The sequence below is a fragment of the Abrus precatorius genome, unplaced genomic scaffold (genome assembly GCF_003935025.1).
Source record: "Abrus precatorius isolate BTA unplaced genomic scaffold, Abrus_2018 Scaffold4, whole genome shotgun sequence".
Lineage (NCBI taxonomy): Eukaryota > Viridiplantae > Streptophyta > Magnoliopsida > Fabales > Fabaceae > Abrus > Abrus precatorius.
In genome coordinates, this window is record NW_020874384.1 from 12,084,254 (window position 1) to 12,106,593 (window position 22,340).

General features: G+C 27.5%; 3 protein-coding genes across 3 annotated transcripts; 2 read left to right on the forward strand and 1 right to left on the reverse strand.

Annotated features, from left to right (window-relative positions):
* The first annotated feature begins 1,655 nt into the window (after nt 1-1,655).
* LOC113866127 (heme-binding protein 2-like) lies at nt 1,656-2,401 on the forward strand. The gene is made up of 2 exons (XM_027501016.1): nt 1,656-1,888; nt 2,014-2,401. Exons 1-2 carry the CDS (start codon nt 1,656-1,658, stop codon nt 2,399-2,401), a joined length of 621 nt encoding a protein of 206 aa, XP_027356817.1.
* Nucleotides 2,402-11,707: 9,306 nt separating this feature from the next.
* LOC113866128 (pentatricopeptide repeat-containing protein At5g27110-like) lies at nt 11,708-14,464 on the forward strand. Its single transcript, XM_027501017.1, has one exon. It carries the CDS (start codon nt 11,708-11,710, stop codon nt 14,462-14,464), a length of 2,757 nt encoding a protein of 918 aa, XP_027356818.1.
* A 4,653-nt stretch (nt 14,465-19,117) lies between these two features.
* Nucleotides 19,118-21,707, reverse strand: LOC113864769 (11-oxo-beta-amyrin 30-oxidase-like). Its single transcript, XM_027498854.1, has 5 exons — nt 21,431-21,707; nt 21,062-21,279; nt 20,724-20,965; nt 19,715-20,102; nt 19,118-19,628 (listed from the first exon to the last, which is right to left on the reverse strand). The coding sequence occupies exons 1-5, from the start codon at nt 21,699-21,701 to the stop codon at nt 19,203-19,205; spliced, it is 1,545 nt and encodes a 514-aa protein (XP_027354655.1). The 5' UTR covers nt 21,702-21,707; the 3' UTR covers nt 19,118-19,202.
* Nucleotides 21,708-22,340: the final 633 nt, after the last annotated feature.

Sequence of the window (22,340 nt, forward strand, 5' to 3'; positions counted from 1 at the left end):
CTTAAATAAAATATGTGCAGTTTGAATTTCCTTTTAGACTCAATCCCGATCACAACATACACTTGCTAGTAACAGGTAATTCAGAAATGAAACCTAGACAATCCCTAATCAAACCATTTATACTTACTTGAACAAAAGAAGCGTGGTTATTTTTAATAGAAAAACTTGAAACAAGATTTAGAGTATATTTGATTTATATTTTAAAAACAGTTTATGTAAATCATGCTCTTATTTTTTTTAAAAATCATTTTTTAATGTTTTTTTTATAAACTTCACTAAATTATCCGTTTTTCTTTAACTAATTATAACTATTTTTTATCTTTTTTTTCTCTCTGCACAGTTGCTACCCTATCGTGCGTAAGAACATAGAAGAAAAATAATGATAAAAAATATTAATGAAATTTGAATAAAAATTAATTGACTAAAGAGTATTAGTAATAAAATTTAAATTTAATTTATCATAGATTTTTGTTTATCTCTAATTTCAATACCATGTATCTTATTTTACCTGTTAAATTTCCAAAAGGAGTGTAAAATTTCTTAAAGAATAATCATATTGTTAATTCTTTGCTTATTCGGAATGAAACTATATTTATTATTAGATATAAAATAAGATAAAGAATGTTGTAAATTGAGAACCATAATTTTTTATAGGATTTTGTAGCTAACATTAACATTTCAAAGTGAAATAGCCTTAATTGACTTATATTTTCTAGAATTTCAGATTTAGGAATAAGAGTTAGAACAATTTATTTTATTAATTTAATTTATGTGAATTTTCACAAACCAGAATGAATTTAAAAATAAATGGATGTAAAAAAAATGAAAAAATATTATAATTTAATATCAAATTTTTATATTGTATGTACACAATTTTTTTTAATATTTATATTTTTATTGAAAAGTAAAAGTTGAATAAAAATTATTCTTAAAAAATTATATTAATTTGATAAAAGAATATTTTTGGCATTTATATATAATTTAATCTTGATTTATTATTATTATTATTATTTTATTTATCTCAAACATTAATCATAATGACATAATATTTCTGCTTTACTAATGATCAAACATATCTAACTCTCATATACTGTATCCTGTTCGTTAAACGAGGTCTTGATAAATTAATAAAACTAAATATTATCTTGAATTAAATCATATTAATAAAATTTTAAAAAATTACATTTAATATTTACAGTTCAATTATAATTAAAAGTCCATATATTCTATAAAATAAATCAACGAATTATTATATAAATTAAAAAAAGTTGTACTTTATAAAACTTTTCTCTAGCTTTTATTTATATAAATAAGTATTTGCAAACTTATATAATTAATTTATTTTTGTATTAATTGTGTAGATATATCAAGTAAATGTCCTTAAAGCAAAACATACATAATGAATTTAGAAACATAACATTAAATGCAGAGAGAAAATGCAAGTCAAACACAATAAAAAAACTCAAATTTACGTTCTCACAGAAAGGGTCTAATTTAATGAAGTGAAACAAATAGTCTCTAGACCGCATTAAATTCATTTAAATGTCAACGGAGACACGGAGATGTGTATTAAAATATGAGGATACTAAATATATTGATGCCAAAGAATTGAGATTTTCAGAGAGTAACCTTTTGCACCATTCAACAACTCTGCCATGGCTACTACCTTCACATTCTTATTTTCACTTTTGAGCCTCTTCTCTGTTTCATTGTTGGGTGTTTCAGGGGAATTTCCCCCACCATGCAAACGCTATGAATGTCCCCGTTATGAACTCGTAGCATCAGCCAATGACTTTGAAATTCGACGCTATGAATCCATTGTGTTGATCTCAAATTCCCCTGTTCAAGGCGATTCTTTGGTAGGAGCTACAAGAACTGGCGTCGAAAGGTAATTTTTATTGGTCCATCTCATGTTTAATTGAGCAAATAAAAACTACGATAATTGAAAGTTTATAGTACAATTCAAAGAGCTATATAAGCTTGAGTAACCAATTTTGTTGTTTATTTTCTTAGGCTATTTAGTTATATTCATGGTAATAACAGCCGTAAGGAACAGATTGAGATGACTGCACCAGTGATCACTGAAGTCGCAACTGGGAATGTCTCCGCATTTAGTGTGAGCTTCTATCTGCCGAAAGCAAACCAAGAAAACCCACCTTCTGCAGAGGGTCTCAGAGTTGTAAGATTGAAGAGTGTGTATGCAGCAATTAGACAGTTTGGGGGATTTGTGACTGATTCAAATGTTGAGAAGGAAGTTGCAGCCTTAAGCGCTAGTCTTTCTGGCACTAAGTGGTCTTCTGCCATTCAGAAAGGAGGTTATGCCTTGGGACAATATAATTCCCCTTTTAAATTGATTAATAGGTTGAATGAGATATGGTTCTTGCCTAAAGCTCAGCCATAATTACAAATGAGTTACCCGTCTGTAATCTTTTTGTTTGTAAATTAATACTGTTATGTGATATTTAATTTAATTTTTTATTTACTTGTATAATTATTTCTCATTATTCTTAATTATTATAATAATTTGTAAGCATAAAAAAATTATAAAATTAAAACTCACAATTCAAAAAATTATTTTAAAAATATTAAATTAAAATACTATTACAATTAAAGAAGTAAACATCCAAAGTAATAATGTGAAAAATAAAATGACAATTTCTATCATGAGTACTCAATCATCATCAGGAGCAATGTTATCATTAATAGAGGAGGAGGATGAATATCGCATCACCCTAACGATGGAGCTAGTGGAGGAAGAGAAAGAGGTGTGAAGCTTCTTATTCTCATAAGCTCGAAGTATGCATGCATCTGTTGCATCAATGTATTTTACTGTTATATCTTTTTCTACATCCTTAATGTCACCTTTTTCTTTATTTTTTTTTTCTCATTTTTTTGGCCCATTTCTTTTTTCATGTTCTCTCTTTGGTCTTCTACATCTCCTCATTTTGGTTTTAGAGCTCTTCATTAGGGGCATGGACTTGAGTGCAAATCATGTCCTCCATCACCTCAGGCACAAGAGAAAGGACATCCCCGATTACAGATGTAGACGACATCGAATCTATTAAGCAGTTTTCTATGCCATAAATGCGACATTTATATAGGCCATTCATTTGACCATATTGCATCCTCATCAATGGACTTTAGGTTCTCAATCGAGTCTATTAAGCGGTTTTTCATGCCATAAATGCGACATTTATAAAGGCCTTTCATTTGACCATATTGCATCCTCATCAATAGACTCTGGGTTCTCAGTAGATGCAACCTTTCGCCTTTGAACATAATCATCCTATGATTTAATGTAGATAATTATATATTAGTCTCGAGAAATATTTTTAAATATTTAATAAATAATATAATGTCATTAACTATAGTTACATATGTAGTCTGAGATCATGCATCAACCTACTTAGTTTTGTCTCCCTTGCAAGTGTGTATCTTCTTAAATACCTCTCCATGCGTTAGTGGTCTGTTCAATGACTTCTCTTGCAATTCCAATTAATAAACCTGTCAAATTCAATTGATAAATTAAATAACATAAAATTTAAAACAAAATTAGAAATCACTAACCAAGTTGGCCTTAATGCTAGCCAAAGTCATAGAATCACCAGTATGTACTAATCTTCTTTATTGGATGCCCTATTTGCCTTATTTTTTATGGAGAGATTTTTAAACTCATATGTACGCCAATACTTCTACAAGACTGAAGGAAGTGAGGTGCTATCTAATCAGCAAATGATGGGTCTCGATAGGCCTAAATGTATATCTATCTTAGTTACTTTGAAGTGCGACTCTTTCAGGCTTTCAAAATTATCTTCTCGTCTTAGAGTTGGAGAAATTGCTCTACATGAATAAAAATTAATTAATACAGGTACAAGAAATACAAATATAATAAGATTTAAAATAAATTACTTGACTTTTATTACCTTCCAATCTTTGAACCACTCCACATAATATATCCTTAGGCATCTTAGCAAAACTAGTATAAGGTGCATAATACATCTTTTTAATGATATTTGTTACCTAATGGATACTCTTCTGTGGTGAATACCAACACACAATAAAATAATACAACCATGATAATATTTACATCAAATAAAGTTTTGCAGCATATTTTGCAAATAACTTACCAAGTTGATCCATCCTATCTCAAACTTGGAAGCAGTCTCAATGGTGTTTGAGTCTGTGATTGTTGTCCACATGAAGATGCAATAATAGTGGATCCCTTGCTTGTGCAATGTGTGGAGGGAGACAATGAGATAGATGTAGTTGGTGGTGCAAATTGTGAAACTCGTTGTATTGGAGGAGGATGAGACATATACCTAGGGTTGAGCACCATGATGAATTACTCATGCCCCCAATCTGAGAGGTTTGCACTACAACTGGTGTGGATGTAGCAGAGGGAGTGGTTGATGGAGGAGTTTTACCATGAGCAGGCGTTGAGTAATACATTTCTTATCTTTACCTACCATACCTTAATCAAACCTAATTCAAACACAATATGGTATAGACATATTTTATTTTACATTACACAAATTTCTAAAGTTAATTTTGACAAAATCTCCCCTACCCTAATGTATGAACATTTCCTTAATTATGTATATTAACATCTAATACAAAAAATAAGCATTTCTTTCATACATAATCTATATATTATATAAAAATATAATAATAAATAAATTATAAACATACACATCACAATCCTAAAATTGTTCCAGAGCGCATTCCCTTAGAATTTCATAACATGCATATTCTACAATCTCTGTAAATACAAACAGTTTCGCAACAAATAATAATAAGGTTCAGGACCTTTACGCTTATACAATATCTAATCCTACAATTCTATCTTAGAAATTATAAGTCTCTATTCTACATCAAAAATAAAAAAACTAGGTGAATTAAAAGTTAAAGTATTGTACTAGGAACATAATGGTTCAATTTATTTGTTTTCTAAATGGATGCTTCAACCATTCGTAATAGGCAAAGAACTGAAGATGGTAGAGAAAGAGAGAGATGAGAGAGACAAGGAAAAATGGAAATGAGGAGAAAGACGAAGGGAAAACGCAATTTTGATCTATTTCACACATTACACACATATTTTTCTGTCTGTGATTGGTTTAATGAAACACAATGTTTAAAAACCTTAATTACAGATGAACTTTTTCATTTGCAATTGCATTAAATGTATTTACAAACAAATTTTTTCATCTATAATTCTTGCTTAAAATTTCACTCTAGTTTCAAATTATAGACAATTTTTTCGGTTTGTAATGTTAATATGTGAAGTTACTCGCTAAATAGTTGATTGTTTACAAATGGATTTTATTTATAAATAGTTATATGAAAGGTCAAAAATATATTTTAAAATACAAACAAAATTTTCTATCTGTAATATTATGTGCCAAAAGACAAACTTTTTTTAGATGATTTTTACAAATAAAAAAATTTGTTTATAAATTATAGTTAAATTTTTGATTTATCATTGTAAATTTATCTTTATTACAGATAAATTAATTAGCATATTTCTAGTAGTGTATACTCAACCATGTATTGGCCTTGAGATTTTGGCAATTATGATATAGACAAAAATTTAGTTTCTAAAATCGTGAAAGGTTTTAAATAGAAAAATTAAGAAAATTATAGAAAAAATTAAAAATATTCATGTAAATATATTTTTAGCATAACTAATTACACATTGTTACAATTGAAGTCACAACGGAAAACAAATGGGGAATGAGACTGGGTGAGAAAAGGAAATATAGATAAAAGAAGTTCCTATTGGAATTTTTACAAACCTTAGAAAATTAAAAAAAAAAAAGAGTCTATCTTATTAGATCAAAATTTATAATTCTAATTATGCGTATAAAAGATATTAGTGGTCCACGATAAACGTAAATATAATTATCTTAAATTGAAAAAAATTAAAGTTCTATTTCATCTTTAAATTTTGATATTTTATTCATTAGAAGAAAAGAAAATGAGTAGAAAAAAGTTCTAAAATAATTGAGTTTAACAAATTTTAATTCCTATTTCTACATATCTTTTAGTGTAATTAAGGTTACATAATTTTAAAATAATTTTTTTAAAGGTATAAAATTGGAAATGATAATTTTGTTGAAAGATTGTAAGAAAATTAAAAATTAAAAATAAATACTTTTAAAAATTATATTAAAATGAGAGTAAAATGGTTGTTAAAATGATTTAAAAAAAATATTTTTTGTTTTTATTTTTTTGAAAAATAAGATAAAAATTTTAATTTTACGATTATATATGTTAATGATAGAATAATTTATATATCATTATCATTCATTGTTATATGAATTTAAAAATTTATTTAAACTTTTAAAATAAAAAAATTAAAAAAATATCTAATTTTTATAAATAAATTGTAGAATAATTCACTAAATAATGTAATTAAATTAGTATCCTTATAATTTAAAAATAATAGAGTAATTCATATATTATTATTATAAATTGTTGTATAAATTTAGCCAAATTAATTAAAAATAAAAGTATAAAAATTTTATAATTGAATATATTAATTCAAAAATTAACTTTAAAGTAAAATTTATTTATTTTATTTTATTTTACTATAAAAGTAAATGAATTCACACATATAATTTTATAAAATAAAAAGAAAGAGTAATTTATATATTATTATTAATAACTATTATAACAGTTTTTTTTAAATGTTTTGATTTCAAAATGGAAAATTTTAAAAAAATATATAATTTTTAAAATAAAATATTAGATGATAATATACTTAAATGATGTACTTAGAAAGTGTGTTAAACTAATACTTTTATGATTTTATAATATATGACTGGTAGAATAATTTATATATTATTATTATGAATTATTGTATGAACAAATAGTAATGCAAATTAATTAATTAATTTATTTTATAAATCAAACATAAAAGAGTTTACAATCGAACGATATTGATTTGGAAATTTAAAGGAATTGTAGAGATATTTATTTATTTTATTAAAAATATTAATAAATTTCACACATTTAACTTTGTAATATGAAAATAATAAAATAATTTATACATTACTATTATGAATCAATTAAGAAAGTTTATAATTATTTTTTAAAAAAATGTAAGAGATAATTTTTATTTATTTAACATAAACATGTGAAAAAATTTACATACTCAACAAATTTACTTTAAAAATATAATTAATTTAATTAACATGATAATCCATTTATACATGAATTCTTACTTATTAGTGACAGGTCTGGATGAAAATCCTCAATAAATTAATTTATGAGGTCAAAGTAAGAAATTAGACTTCAATCTGTTGTAAATAATTTGGATACATTCCAATATTGACAAAAATTAAAATACTATTCTTTACAAAGAATGGCCTAATAAACTCGCGAGTCTATTATCAGATTCTATATGCTTCTGATTTACTCAAATAAGATCTATAATACGAAATTTGTTTTGAATCAATAAACAACTTTCACTAATTTATTATAAATATGAAAATCAAGCTAAAACTCTATTTTCTCAGGTTATTATAATACATATTTTTCTCGGGTTGGTTAGTTTGTTGAAATAAATATAATTATTTGATATTGAAATATTTTAATTTTTAGTTTAGAAGAGAATATTATTTTTATTTTTAAAAAAATTGTATTTTTATTTTTTAGATTTAATTTTTTAAAAACTATTATTTATTATAGTATTTTTATTTTTAAATTACTTTAAAATATTTTATATTCCTTTAACTCTTTTTTTTATTAAATATCAATATTTTATTAAAGATAAATTTAGAGTATAAAAGATACTATAACTTATTACAACTTTAAAGAAAATTAATAATATATTAAAAAATTATTAATTCAATTCACGTATACTCTTTTAACTTTATTTATTATGTATTATATATTTTTTTTATAAAAATATTATCTCTCATTTTAAATTAAATAATTATTTATAAAAAATAAAATTTAAACTTTATATTTTATTGGGCTAGTCTAGTCTAATTTAATTAAATAGGTTCCTTCGATCAACTCTAATTTAATTAAAATTAGTTATTATACTCATGTTTATATGAATTATATGAAAAAATAAAATAAAATTTTATTTAATATACTTTAATGTAGTTTAATTTAATTATTCAATAAAATATATAAAAAGATATCATGATTCTAACAAAAACATTTTAAAGAAGTTTAAGAGGATAATTTTTTTTCAAAATAGTTCTTAAATTTATAAATAATAATTAATATTAAATTATTATAAATTTTAACTATTTTTACATTTTAATTAAATTATTTGTTATAAAGTATGATTTGATATTATAATATTTAAAAATTATTCTAAAATATCATTTTAAATTCTATTATTATTTATTTTTAATAAAAAATTAATTTATATTGGAAAATAATGATGTTTTGTTAATTATTTTTTTAATACATGTTTAAAAATTATAATAAATAAATTTTTTTATTGTTATCTGTTATTATATTTATTATTTTGAATAAAGAGAATTTTAATTAATATTTTTTTTAGTATAGTAGAATATATTACTTTTATATTGATAGTAACTAAATATTGTTGAATAATCAATAAAATATTTTTCAATAATTTTGAGATTTTTTTTATATAAATAACAAGTTTTATATATGCAATTGTTTAATTTTTAAAAATAATTATTATAATACATCAAGAGATTCTAAATTTTTCAATTTAACTTTTAAACATACTAAATTTATTTGATATATTGAAATGATATTATTGTTTATACTATTTATTCAATAATATTAAAATAAATCATAATTTTTCTATTTTTAAATATATATTTTTATCATCTTACAACATTATATTTCTCACCATTTTGGTAAAATTTTAATTTTTTAGTTATAATTTTGTTTATGTAAAAATAAAACTAAAAAAATAAAGTGTTTTACACATATCTTTTGGCAAGCATACCAATTGATTGTGTAATTAGTAATGAGTTAATATGTGATATTTTACAAGGATGGGTAGATATTACTATAATTTCTAATATTTTAATTATATATTTAATAAAAAAATTAATAATTGCATATATGAGTTATAATTTTATAAAATTAAAGATAATAAGCACCAACAAGATGTGACAATAGAAATGTTAAAATGTAAAGATTAAAAATAGGGATTAAACTTTATCATTCTTTCTCTTTCTTATTCTAATAATTTAATATAAAAAAACCACTCCTATAGAAGTATATGCACACATTTTTTTCTTAGTGATTTATTGCACAAAGTTCCTAAGAGTATTCTTTAAATAACAATTCCTTGGTTATTCAATAAATCCTCCAACACTAAAAATAATTTATCAAATAACAATCAATATATTGAGACTTATCTAGTATCACCTAATACACTGAGTGAGTTTCACTTAATATGAAACTATAAATTTCTTTCCAGCTAATCCATGGATCTTAAATTAAGATTTTATCGATTAAAAATTAAAATTAAGAATTAAAAATAGAATGAAACACCAACATCTATAGAAATAAAAAATTATATATAAATTATAAAACATATCTAAGTTGAAGATTACATCTAATCCCAAAAGAAGTTTAACTACTTAGGATAGCTATTACTACAAAAAAAAAAAAAGATAAAAGATATGAAGATTAATGCTTCAATGGTTCTTTACAAGATGTCCTAACTTTCTCTTCTAGGCTTTCTTTTCCATTTTTCATTCTTCTCCTATTTTCTGTTTCTTCTTTCTTTAAAGAGTGACTTAATGATTGTTTTACTTAAGCAAAAATTTGTCGCTTAAGCTAAAAAAGAATTTTCACTCAAGCAAAAAATTTTCACTTGAACTAAAATCACGGGGTGACCAAGTTTTATTTCTTGCATTTTTACTCAAGCGAGAAATCCTTCACTTGAGCAAAAATTGAGCATATTCACTTCCTTTCTTTCTTTCTCCCTAAGTTTTTGTAAAATAAAGAATTCAACAAAAAAAGATTAAGAAAAATTTCATCTCTGTCTTTTAGTCAAAATATATGGGTTAATTTAAATTTTTATAAACTAGAAAGAGATTGAAAGTCAAATTTAATTAATTAAAGACAATAAATGTCCTAATTCAAATTATCATTTACTAAAACTTGACACTTATCAACTTTCTTAAATCTAGAATCTTGCTTGCCCTCACGCAAAGTATATAAATTTTGACAGAAGAACAATTTACTAAAACTAAGTCACTAGAAATAGTTTGATAGAAATCAACCTTGATTTGTTTGATCACCCTCCAATAATGCATTTTATTGAAAAATCTTTCATGAAGTAAAACATGGTGTCCACAATTTCAAGTAGAAATGAGATGCAAATGCACTTTACATTTAAAGAAATATAAGAGGAACAACTGAATGACTATGTTTCAAAGAACAACTCTCATAGCTCATAATGAAAATTTCATGAAATATATTCTTCACTAAGGTAAGTGTTTCTCTCATTCAATCACATTATATACGTAAGTGAACATTGATATTCATCTTCATATCATCAAAATTGCAAAACAAGGTTAGGATTACTAAGGTCTTTCAAGCTTGTAATCATATGAACTTGATTTTTTTGGATAGAAAATAACATTTAAAATAATTGAAGAACAACAATGATTGATTCTTAGCTTTTTATTATACACTTAACTTTTCAAACCCAAACACTTTTATTTTTTTCAGAATCTAAACACATCTCTTTTCTACAAACACAGAATAATTTTTTTTTTCAAGTTTAGAAAAAGTTTTCAAAATCAAATCTTTTTCTTTTTCAAGTTTAGATTAAGGTTTTTAAAATCAAATCTTCATATTTTAAGTTCAAATAGGGTGCAAAAGGATTAATTATTAATCAAGTTAGTTATTTGATCCTAGTTTAAATCACAATTGAATGCCTTAATCATTTCCAAATTTTGTTAAACAAAGTAATAAAACAAATATTCAAACAATATCAGTCACATTCCCATAATGATAAAATGACACTCAATCATTTTTGAAATTTTTTTTCCAACAAAAAAATATACTTCAGTATCTTAAAAGAAATTGAAGAATAACAAGATAATTTAAAAAAATTTGTAAAATTTTCATTCTCATAAAATTTTCATTACTTTTTTTTAGGTAGACATCTTAGATTATGTAAATTTTTTTATAGAGAAAAAAGAGAGGAAGATATACTAAATATAAGTTTTAAGGAAAATAATTTAATAATTTATTTGAGAATATAACGTTAAAGATTGAGCAAAGTCAATACAAAAGAAAGATATAAAATATTAAAATTAAACTAAAATAAACATAAATTTTAATGCATTTGTAATTGTCATTAATGCCCTCTTGATTTACTCACAGTAAAAATTACCTAAGATAATTTAAACCACTTAGGATAAGAGTGGGTTGATGATGCTGTAATTTGGTCCAGGTACGTAAATTATCTTTTATAAAATGATGTTGCTTTGTAAGAAAGAAACTTCAGAAAAGCGTTGCCAAACTCTCGAAACATTTTTCGTGACAAAAATTAATATTTTGAAAGAATTTGTCGGAATGGAAGAAATTTAGATAGAAATAATCTTCATCTTGTTTCGGAAAAGCAAATCTTGATACATTCACGGTTGACAAAATCGAAACTTGATGACTAAAGCAGAACAAAAATGTGTAATTGGAAAGATGACTGAAGGATCCAAAGAGAGTGTCTCACTCATGATTGTTGCAAAACATGATTCTCCCCAATTGTTTTTTCACCAATTTCATTCAAACCAAGCGTGTCTCTCCCTTGTTCTCATTGTTTTTCAGAACCCACTTCACCAATTCACACATCAGACCAATTCTGACAAGAACGCAACAATTTCATTCAAAAACATCCCCAGAACTTCGAAACAAACGGGAATTTTGCTTCCAAGACTGTGTCCCCCTCTTGCAGCATTTGAGAGACCACAAAGACGAAAACAGTGGAAGAACCCTTCATTCTCTTTTCGTTAAAAGCGCCCTTGACAAGGATGAATTTGTACAAAACAATATGGTTAGATTTTATGGCGATATTGGAGAACTCGAGAATGCACACAAATTGTTTGGTGAAATTCCTCAACCGAGTTTGATCTCTTGGACCAGCATGGTCTCTTGTTATGTCAACGTGGGGCAACATGAAATGGGTCTAAGCTTGTTTCGTGGCTTATGTCGGTCGGGGATGCACCCAAATGAGTATGGTTTCTCGGTGGCACTCAAGGCTTGCAGGGTGATGTGTGATCCTGTGATGGGGAAGCTCATTCATGGGTTGATACTCAAATGTGGGTTTGATTCGCATAGCTTTTGCAGTGCTTCAATTCTTCACTTGTATGCTGATTGTGGTGATGTTGAGAATTCGAGAAAGGTTTTTGATGGGGTTTGTTTTGGTGAAAGGTGTGAGGCACTGTGGAATACTTTGCTGAACGCTCATGTCGAGATGTCTGATGTGGAGAGCTCTCTGAAGTTGTTTAATGAGATGCGGCACTCTTCCGTGTCGCCGAATCATTTTACTTACACCATTTTTGTTAAACTCTGTGCTGATGTGTTGGATGTTGAACTTGGAAGGTCTGTTCATGGCCAGGCTGTGAAGAGTGGAATTGAAAATGATGTTGTGGTGGGTGGGGCTCTTGTTGACTGCTATGTTAAACTGGGATTATTTAATGATGCTTGTAAAGTGTTTCAAATTCTTGAAGAGAAGGATAATGTGGCAATCTGTGCTTTACTTGCTGGCTTTAATCAGTTTGGAAAATCAAAGGAAGGATTTTCCTTATATGTTGACTTTCTTTATGAAGGGAATAAACCAGATCCATTTACTTGTGCAAGTGTTGTTAGTTTGTGCTCAAATTTGGAGACAGAGCTTTCTGGTACTCAAGTTCACTGTGGTTTCATCAAACTTGGCTTTAAGATGGATTCATATATTGGCAGTGCCTTTATCAACATGTATGGAAACTTTGGCATGATATCCGATGCTTATAAATGTTTTCTTGCTATTCACATTAAGAATGAAATATGTATAAATGCCATGATGAATAGTTTAATTTTCAATTCTTATGATTTGAAAGCTTTAGAGCTGTTCTGTGGGATGAGGGAAGTTGGTATTGCCCAAACCAGTTCTTCAATCATTTATGCTCTGCGTGCTTGCGGGAACCTTTTTATGCTAAAAGAAGGAAGATCTGTTCATTCGTATTTGATTAAAAATCCTTTTGAAGATGACTCTAGGTTGGGCACTGAAAATGTTCTTCTAGACATGTATGTTAGATGTAGAGCTGTTAATGATGCAAAATTGATTTTCAAAAAGATGCCAAGACAAAATGAGTTTTCCTGGACTACTATCATATCTGGATGCAGTGAATCAGGGCACTCTGTAGAAGCTCTGGGGATCTTCCGCGATATGCTTCTATATTCAAAACCTAGTCAGTTCACCTTAATTAGTGCTATTCAGGCATGTGCAGAAATAAAGGCACTTGAAGTAGGAAAACAAGTCCATTGTTATATCATGAAAGTAGGATTTGGATATTATCCTTTTTTGGAAAGTGCCCTGATTAACATGTATGCAGTGTTTAAACATGAAACTTTGAATGCTTTACAGGTATTCTTGTCCATGAAAGAGCAAGATCTTGTCTCATGGAGTGCCATGTTAACTGCATGGGTCCAAAATGGTTTTCATGAAGAAGCACTTAAGCTTTTCACAGAATTCCAAACTGTTCCCATTTTTCAGGTTGATGAGTCTATCATATCCAGCTGTATCTCAGCAGCTGCTGGCTTATCAGCATCAGACACAGGCAAATGTTTCCATTCCTGGGTTATCAAAACTGGCCTTGAGGTTAATCTACATGTGGCTTCTTCCATTATAGACATGTATAGTAAATGTGGAAACATAAAAGATGCCATCACGTATTTCAATACCATCAGTCACCATAATTTAGTAACATGGACGGCCATGATATATGGATATGCTTATCACGGGCGTGGAAGAGAAGCTATTGACCTGTTTAACAAGGCTAAAGAAGCTGGGTTGGAACCTGATGGTGTCACCTTTGCTGGGGTTTTAGCTGCATGTAGTCATGCAGGACTAGTGGAGGAAGGTTGCCAATATTTTGAGTACATGAGAAGTAAATACAGCTATGAAGTGACCATAAATCATTATGCCTGCATGGTTGATCTTTTTGGTCGAGCTGCAAAATTGGAAGAAGCAGAAGCTTTGATAAAGGAAGCTCCATTTCAGTCAAAATCTCTTCTATGGAAGACTTTCCTAGGTGCGTGCTCTAAACATGAAAATGCTGACATTGGAGACAGAATATCAAACTTGCTTGCTGGTATAGAATTGAATGAACCGTCAACCTATGTTCTACTGTCTAACATTTATGCATCAGCATCAATGTGGAAAAGTTGCACAGAGTTGAGAAACAAAATGGTAAAAGGGAGTGTTACAAAGCAACCAGGTAGTAGTTGGATTCAATTGGCTGGTTAAAACTATTGAGCTCTCTAAATTTTGTACATCTCAATAAATATTGAGATCATATTGAATTGTTGATTGCAACATTACTTAGCTTGAATATTTTATGCAGAGGTCGAACACAAAATTGATTGTTTGAACTTTGAACAAATTGGTTTTATAGTACAACCATGTACAAGTGTGGCTTTTGGAATTTGGTCACTGGGAGTCAAGTAATCAGTTTCCTAAACTATCAAGACGAGTATTAGTGAGAATTTCAGCTGCAGCGAGCCCTGCATTTGTGCTATTATTAGTCCCATTGAATGGATTTTTGAAGATGCTATATCACTGTATATATAGTAGATAGAGGATTGTATCCCTTTTGGTTACTTCTAGAATGTATCATTCTCCCAAATAATATTGACGGTACCGCTTCGATGGGTCTGATGTATGGATTAAATAAGAGATCGCATGTAGTTGTATTCTGAGAGAGGAATGGTTTGAATCCCTAATTCTTGCATCTTTTGTTGCAAGAATTAATTATCCCAAATTTTGTATTTGGATAGCTGGATAAAAGGATGCGGTAATGGAACCATGGCCTTCGCCAATTTATATATGTTTCAAAGCAGACCGTACAGCTATCTCTTTATTCATTGACAATATACAACTTGTATGGGACAAGGAGCTTGTTGAGCTTTTAATATACCCTATTGTCTTCAGAAGTTGTGATTATTGTTCCCTTGTTCAATCTTTCTGCTCTCTAAGATTCCTGCATGAGAAATCAGTGTTAAATTTTTCACTCCTCATCTTTTCAATTAAGTTATCTTTTCAACTTTTTGAAAAGTTAAATGAGAATAACTTTTGAAAAATAGAAAAGTATAAATTATTTTAACTTATAAAAAAAAACTTAATTTATTTTTTATATTATTTTTCTTTTTTTTGTAAAAATTTATCTACAAGATAAACTTTTAAAGAAGTCCATGTAGAAGAAAAAATTAATATAAAATATAAATAAATATTCTCTGATAAATTAGAAATAATTGAGATTTCTTGCAAAAAAAATATTTTTTATACTGACATTTTTCTTTTTTATAAGAATTATTCAAACTGGCATATATAGAAAATTTGTCTACATTACAGGTACCATAATTTCTCCCTCATAATTATCTCCCATTATGTATATATAGACAACATAACAAATGAAAATGTTTTTCTTATGCAAAATATTTAATAAATGATCATAAAATAATATTATAATTTTAAAAGAAGTAAAATGATATTATATTAATATTCAATTTAAAGTTGTACTGAAATTTTATTATAAAATTAAAGATGACAATTAACTATTTTACCAAAAATAGTTCAAAATCAGATTATAATAGTATTAAATCTGTAATAAAATATTTTACAGACAATAAATATAATAGTAAAGTAATAAAAAAAATAATTGACGTAAAAAGATGAGTTTTTTTTACATTGCTACTTTTTATATAGATTTTTTTTTAGAGAATTGATATAGAAAATAATAAAAAATTTTAAATTTTATTGCCCTTTTTAACGTCCTAAACTTTAAAAAAATTATCTTTTACCATAAAAATTTAATTTATGTAAATTATATGACTATTTTATATAATTTTTTGAGATATATTGAACACAAATTTCATGGAAGAGAAAAGACACAGAGGAATCTGTGGTTGGGTTTGTCATCAGTTTCTATCTTGATATCAACCATTTGTATTTAAATTTTACTAACAATGATCATCGCTTCGAATGTGCTCATTTTAACATATTTCATCCACCTAATTTTTAGATCTATGCTTTAGTTTTCTTAACTAAAGAAGATTTAATAGCTAATATTGAAATTATAATTTATTTTTTGCTTTGCTAAGATTATTAAGTATTGATGTAGCATTGATTTGCTTCATCTAAGATTATAATGTGCTCATTATAGAAGGTGTTTTAGTTGGATATAAAATCTACATTTTTTAATAGTTATTTGCCAGAGGAGATATATGTTGAATAACCTGAAGATTTTGCATTTAAGAACAAGAAGACAAGGTTTATTTGCTAAAGAAGGCATTGTATGGTTTAAAGCAGGCTCCAAGGACTTGGTATAGTAAGATTGATGATTACTTGTTGAGTATTGGTTTCACAAAATGTCTTAGTGAGTCAATTCTTTATTTGCAATGCTTGAATTCTAAGATTTTAATTGTTTCTTTGTATGTAGATCTTGGTGACAGGAAACAATACTTCATTTGTTAAAGAGTTCAAATAAAATATGATGAAAGTCTTTGAGATGACAAATTGTGGAAAAATAACTTTCTTTCTTGAAATGGAAGTCAAACAAGATGAGAAAGGAATTTTTATTAGTCATAAGAAATATGCAAAAAAAATTCTTAAGAAGTTTCAAATGGAGAACTCTAAGCTTATGAGTACTCTAATATTTTAGAAGTTGAAGCTTTGCAAAGAGGATGGTACAGAAAAAGTTAATGACACTGATTTTAGAAATCTGATTGGTTGTCTCATTTATCTTACAATAACAAGACCTGATATTTTGCAAGCTGTATGTGTTCTTTCTAAATTCTTATATTGTGCCAGTGAAGTTCATCAAAGGAACTCTTGGTTATGGAATTTGGTTTGAGCATAACCAAGAATTTAATTTTCATGAATTTTCTAATAGTGATTGGGCAGGTTCATTGGATGATATGAAAAATACTTTTGGTTATTGCTTTACATTTGGTTCTGAGTGTTTTCTTAGGCCTCAAAGAAGTAAGATATTGTGGCACAATCAACTATTGAAGCAGAGTTCATAGCTGCTACTATAACAATTAATTAAGTCTTATGACTGAGAAAAATTGTTCAAACAAATTCAACTAAGGTGTTTGTCGATAATCAAGCAGCAATTGCAATTTCTAATAATTTAGTTTTTCATAGTAAGACTAAACACTTCAATATCAAGTTGTATTTTCTTAGAGAAGTTTAGAAAGAAGGTGAAGTTTTATTAGAATATTGTAAGACAGAAGACCAATTGGCAAACATATTCACAAAGGCGCTTCCAAAAGAACGGTTCAAGAACTTAAGAAAGAAACTTAGAGTCGATAATTAATGATGCAAGGAGGAGTATTGAGAATCTGAATCAATAGCTATTATTAGTATTTATTTCTACGTTATGAGTTTTGATTATAGAAATTATGGGTGTAAATGAGTTGTTACATATTTATGAATAACTTTATTTTTATTTATTTTCAGATTAATAAGTAAAATTAGAATCAATTTTATGTTATAGTTTTCTTGTATTTAAAGATTAATAGTATAAATAAACGTGTGAATTTCCACTTTTAATTTCATAACCTTCCAAATTTCTCTTAGTTCTAACAATGCTGCTGCTGTGCTGCTGTAATTCTGTCGCTCAACTTGTGGCCTTTTTCATGCTATAATAAATCAAATCAAATCTGGTCTTTGCATTTTTATCACTAATCTCTTCAAAATGTTACTGATTCTGGTTAGAGAACAAGCAAGAATGAAGAATTTTAAATTTTCTTAAGACGTTTGTTTTGGAAATTCGCACTTAAAATAAATAAAAACATGAGAGAGGGCTGTCAATTTAGTTTCATTCAATGAAAATTAGCAAAACTATTCTTTGAAAAACTATTGCATACTTTAAAACTCATGATTTTTTTTACCAATAAGTCAATATCATTCGAAAGTATAATTTACCTTTACGTATTAAATTTAAGTCTACATTATTAAAGGAGAGTATTTTTGTAAATTTTTTTTGAATGAGGACATATTTTAGAGTTATTATTCCTTTTCATTGTGTCGTGTGATTTCTCCTGCATTGAGCACTTTACCTTTTTTAATTGAATTATAATTTAAAGTTTGAATTTTTTATAATTTATTTATTAATTTTTTTAAAAAAGTTTACTTCTTTAATATGATATGTAATATAATTACATATATATTTATTATTCATAATATCACTATTTTTATTTTGTAAAATTTAATAAATTACAAAATAGTAATACAATATATTTTTAAGATTATTTATCTAAAAATATTTAAATTTGATAATATTTACGTAGGGTGAACTCTATAATTCGTTGAAAAGGTCATGTGGTATCTTAAGTCACTTCTTATAAACTTAAGAAATTAATTATGTAGTTATATATACAAAATAATAATAATATCCTGTTATTACATCAAACTTTTATTATAACATTTTAAAATTGAACAAAATAAAACCAAATATAAAATAAGAAGACAAGAAAATTTAATCTTTTGTTAGTATTTTCAGGAAAATATAAATTTTAAATTTTAAAGTTGAGTTTAAGCCACTAACAATAGGAGTATTTTATTTTAAAGAAATATTCATCACAATATATCTAAAAAAAATTATTACTTTTTAATGCTAAAACTTAGCATTAACGATTAAGATTAACGAAAATTATTTTTATAGCAGTTAAGAGTACATTTACTGGAACCACAGTTGAACACTCAAATTTATTTATTGAAAAGAAGATACGAGAATCATAATCTAGCTCCATAAGTTTTTTCAAACAGACCTAAATTGATTTGCTAAACACTTTAATTTGATACAACAAATACTACATATCCAAACATATATGTAACTAATACGATGCTTAATAGACCGTTTAGTACTCAGGTTCACCCCTACAAGCACAAAGGGTATTTGAAGGATCTAACTTTATGAGTTTGGAGTAAGACAATTATTTTACATATTACACAAAGCGTACCTCTTCATATGACTGATATATCAGAGTTTATGGAAAATGATTTGCGCCCCATGTTTTGGCTGGAAACTTAGCAAAGCAGTAGGAGCATGTGTATAGGAAGGAGATAGCACAAATGAGAAATTTTGCAAAAGCAATGATAACACCATCTTCGCTTCCAACAAGGCAAAGTTTTGACCAACACATACTCTAGGACCCCATCCAAATGGGAAATACGAAACTTTGCCTTTTGTTGCCTTTGCAATTCCTTCAGAGAACCTTTCAGGATTGAACTCCTTTGCATCATCACCCCAAATATCACGATCTTGGTGAATACAAAGTATTGGTATAGAAACTCTTACTCCGGCTGGTAGTGATAGGTATCCAAGATTCATATCCTTTTGAAGAGCTCGAACAAAGTAAATTGTTGGAGGATATAACCTAAGAGCCTCATACAAAATCATGGTTACCTAGGAAAGAAAAAGTTCTTATAAAAGTTAGTACCAAAAACATTTATAATAATGATAAAATGAAAACATATGATAGTGATACATACAATTTTAAGGCGACTTAACCCATGAAAGTTTGGATTTTGGTTTCCGAAAACTTGCAAAACTTCCTCCCTTGCCCTTGCTTGCCATTCAGGAAACCTACCTAATAACACCATTGTCCAGACCAGCAAAGATGAAGTGGTCTCTTGCCCTGCCAAGTAGAATAGCTTGCATTCTTCGACTACTTCTCGCTTTGTCATTCCAGCATTCCTGCTATTTCCTCGTCCTTGGATTTCATTGTGATTTGATTCCAAGAGTTTGCTTAACAAATCATCGTTGGCGATTTCTCCATTCTTCATAATTTCCTCTCGCTTTTTAATGATACCCTCAATTGAATCACACATTTCTCTTTCAATTTTTTTCATCTTCTTGTTGACACTTGATGGTAGATGCCTAAAGATTATGTAAATGGATGAATTATGAAGGAATGGATCCACTTATGAGCGTTAGATTTGTTCATATCTACAATAGGTTAGTACTCTATAACAACATAAACTCTGGTAGCAACTCCTGCACGAGTCATTTTGTATGCCATGTCCATAAAAACATGAAACCAGATATCAAATATCTTGGCGATGAGACTTATAAATTAAAATATGTATGTTACTAATAACAATTTGTCATCATTATTAGAATTCTTATTTAGAGTTTACATATTTTATCTTGGACAACTTGGGTCCAAGTCTTCTTTTGACTAGCTTGAGAGGCTTCAGATTACTGAGATCATGGACTTTTAGACATGAAGCACTTACAGGAAATAAAACGTGATATTGATAGACTAATGTCAGGGGTAAACTTCCAATTTGTGTCCATATTAAAATGTAGACATATGAAACAACTTTGCGATCAAGAACTCAAGTGGTGTTAAAAGTAGAACTTAAGTGGTCCGTATTAGAAATAAACGGTAATTAGTTGCTTCCTCTGTGAAACTCCATGGTGAGTCTACTTCTGTTAAAACTGGAACATGCTTAATTCAGATGTCAAATATACCAAAATTATGGTGTGTGATCTTACCGCAATATTGGTATGCCCTTGTGCTGTGCTTTCATGGAAAGATACCCCAGCATTTTTAGAAGTTCAAATATTTTTGTTCCTTCTGCATATCTGCTTCCAAACGCTGTTCTAGAAATTACATCACGACTCAAATTCTGAAGGAAAGGCCAAACATCAATTTCACCCGTTCCATCCGATGACAGCATTTCATTCCATGCGCTAATCATATCATGGCAGCTTTGAGAAAATGCTGGTAGCATGTTCTGTAAATTAAGTACGAAGGAAACCATATCATAGAAAGAAAAAAACTATAGAATTTGACTATGAAGTGAAATGGTAAACTAAAGCAATAACCTTACTTTTAATTTTTCTAAGTGGAATGCAGGGTTGATGATCCTTCGATGTTTAGCCCATTTCTCACCCTCATAACTTATCAAACCTTTGACCAAGACCTTGACATTGCCACTTAACTTCGGTTTCTGGAAGTCATGGATGTTGTTAAAGACATCTTTGATTTGTTCGAGGTCTGTGATGATCACCTTTGGTGTTGTACCTTCCCAGAAAAAGCAGTTTTTGCCTGCACATCCTTTACTTATCAGCAATTGCTCATAAAGACAACTTTAGGAAGACTTATGATGAATATGTGATTTGAAATTAGCATAAAGTTCAGATAATGTTTTATTGTTTGGTGGGTACGAGTCATAAATAAATTTCATGAAAAAGTGTACCATATTTGGAGAGAGTGTGACAGAGAGAAGAGGAGAGAAGAGGTGCAACATGATTGGAGAGAGCGAAGGGTTCTTGATGTTGCATATGGGTATGATTGGAGGAGTGATGAGAAAGGGTGTAGGGATCGCCATGAAGACCTTGCGCTCTTAGAAGCATTTCCAACCTCTTAGGCCTAAGCCACAGAGAGTTCAGAATCTGCAGTGCCCATATGGGAATCACAGCAAGAATTGCTGTCAGAACCCATATTCCAACATTCCAAGAAAATTCCATCTTTTTTGTTTTCTTTCTCGCCACCTGCAATGACGAAGATCAAGACAAACTATTCAATTTCGAGGTATATACATCGCTTTACTTTTAAAAGTCATTTTAAATGATAATACGTGGAAAAGATATTCTTTTTATTATATTAAATAATTTTTAATTAATAATTAATCATGCTTAATTTAGCTTATAGTCTCGAAAATTTAAATCTTAATAAATATAATTATTTTAAATAGTTAAAACAATATCTTATTGGTCTATAGCCATCTATAATGGTCCAATAATTAATTTAAAATTTAAATTCATTTTTTTAAAAAATTCTTACTTTATAAAATTCAATATTATTTAATATAATAAAAAATAATATTTTATTTTAATATTTAAAATTATTAACATTTGTCAATTTATTTTCTAAAATTATTAAAAAATAATCATTTTAATATAAAGCAAAATTGTTAACTATTATTTTTAGTCATTATAGTTACAAAATTATGAAATAAAAATGATAAATCAATCATTTCAACTCTTAAAATCACAAATACAATTTAATACAACTTTTAAATAATAAGAATTATTCAATTTTTCTATTAAACGATATTTTTTAGCCCCTAAATAAATGAAATTTTATACAAATATTTTAAGAGGTTA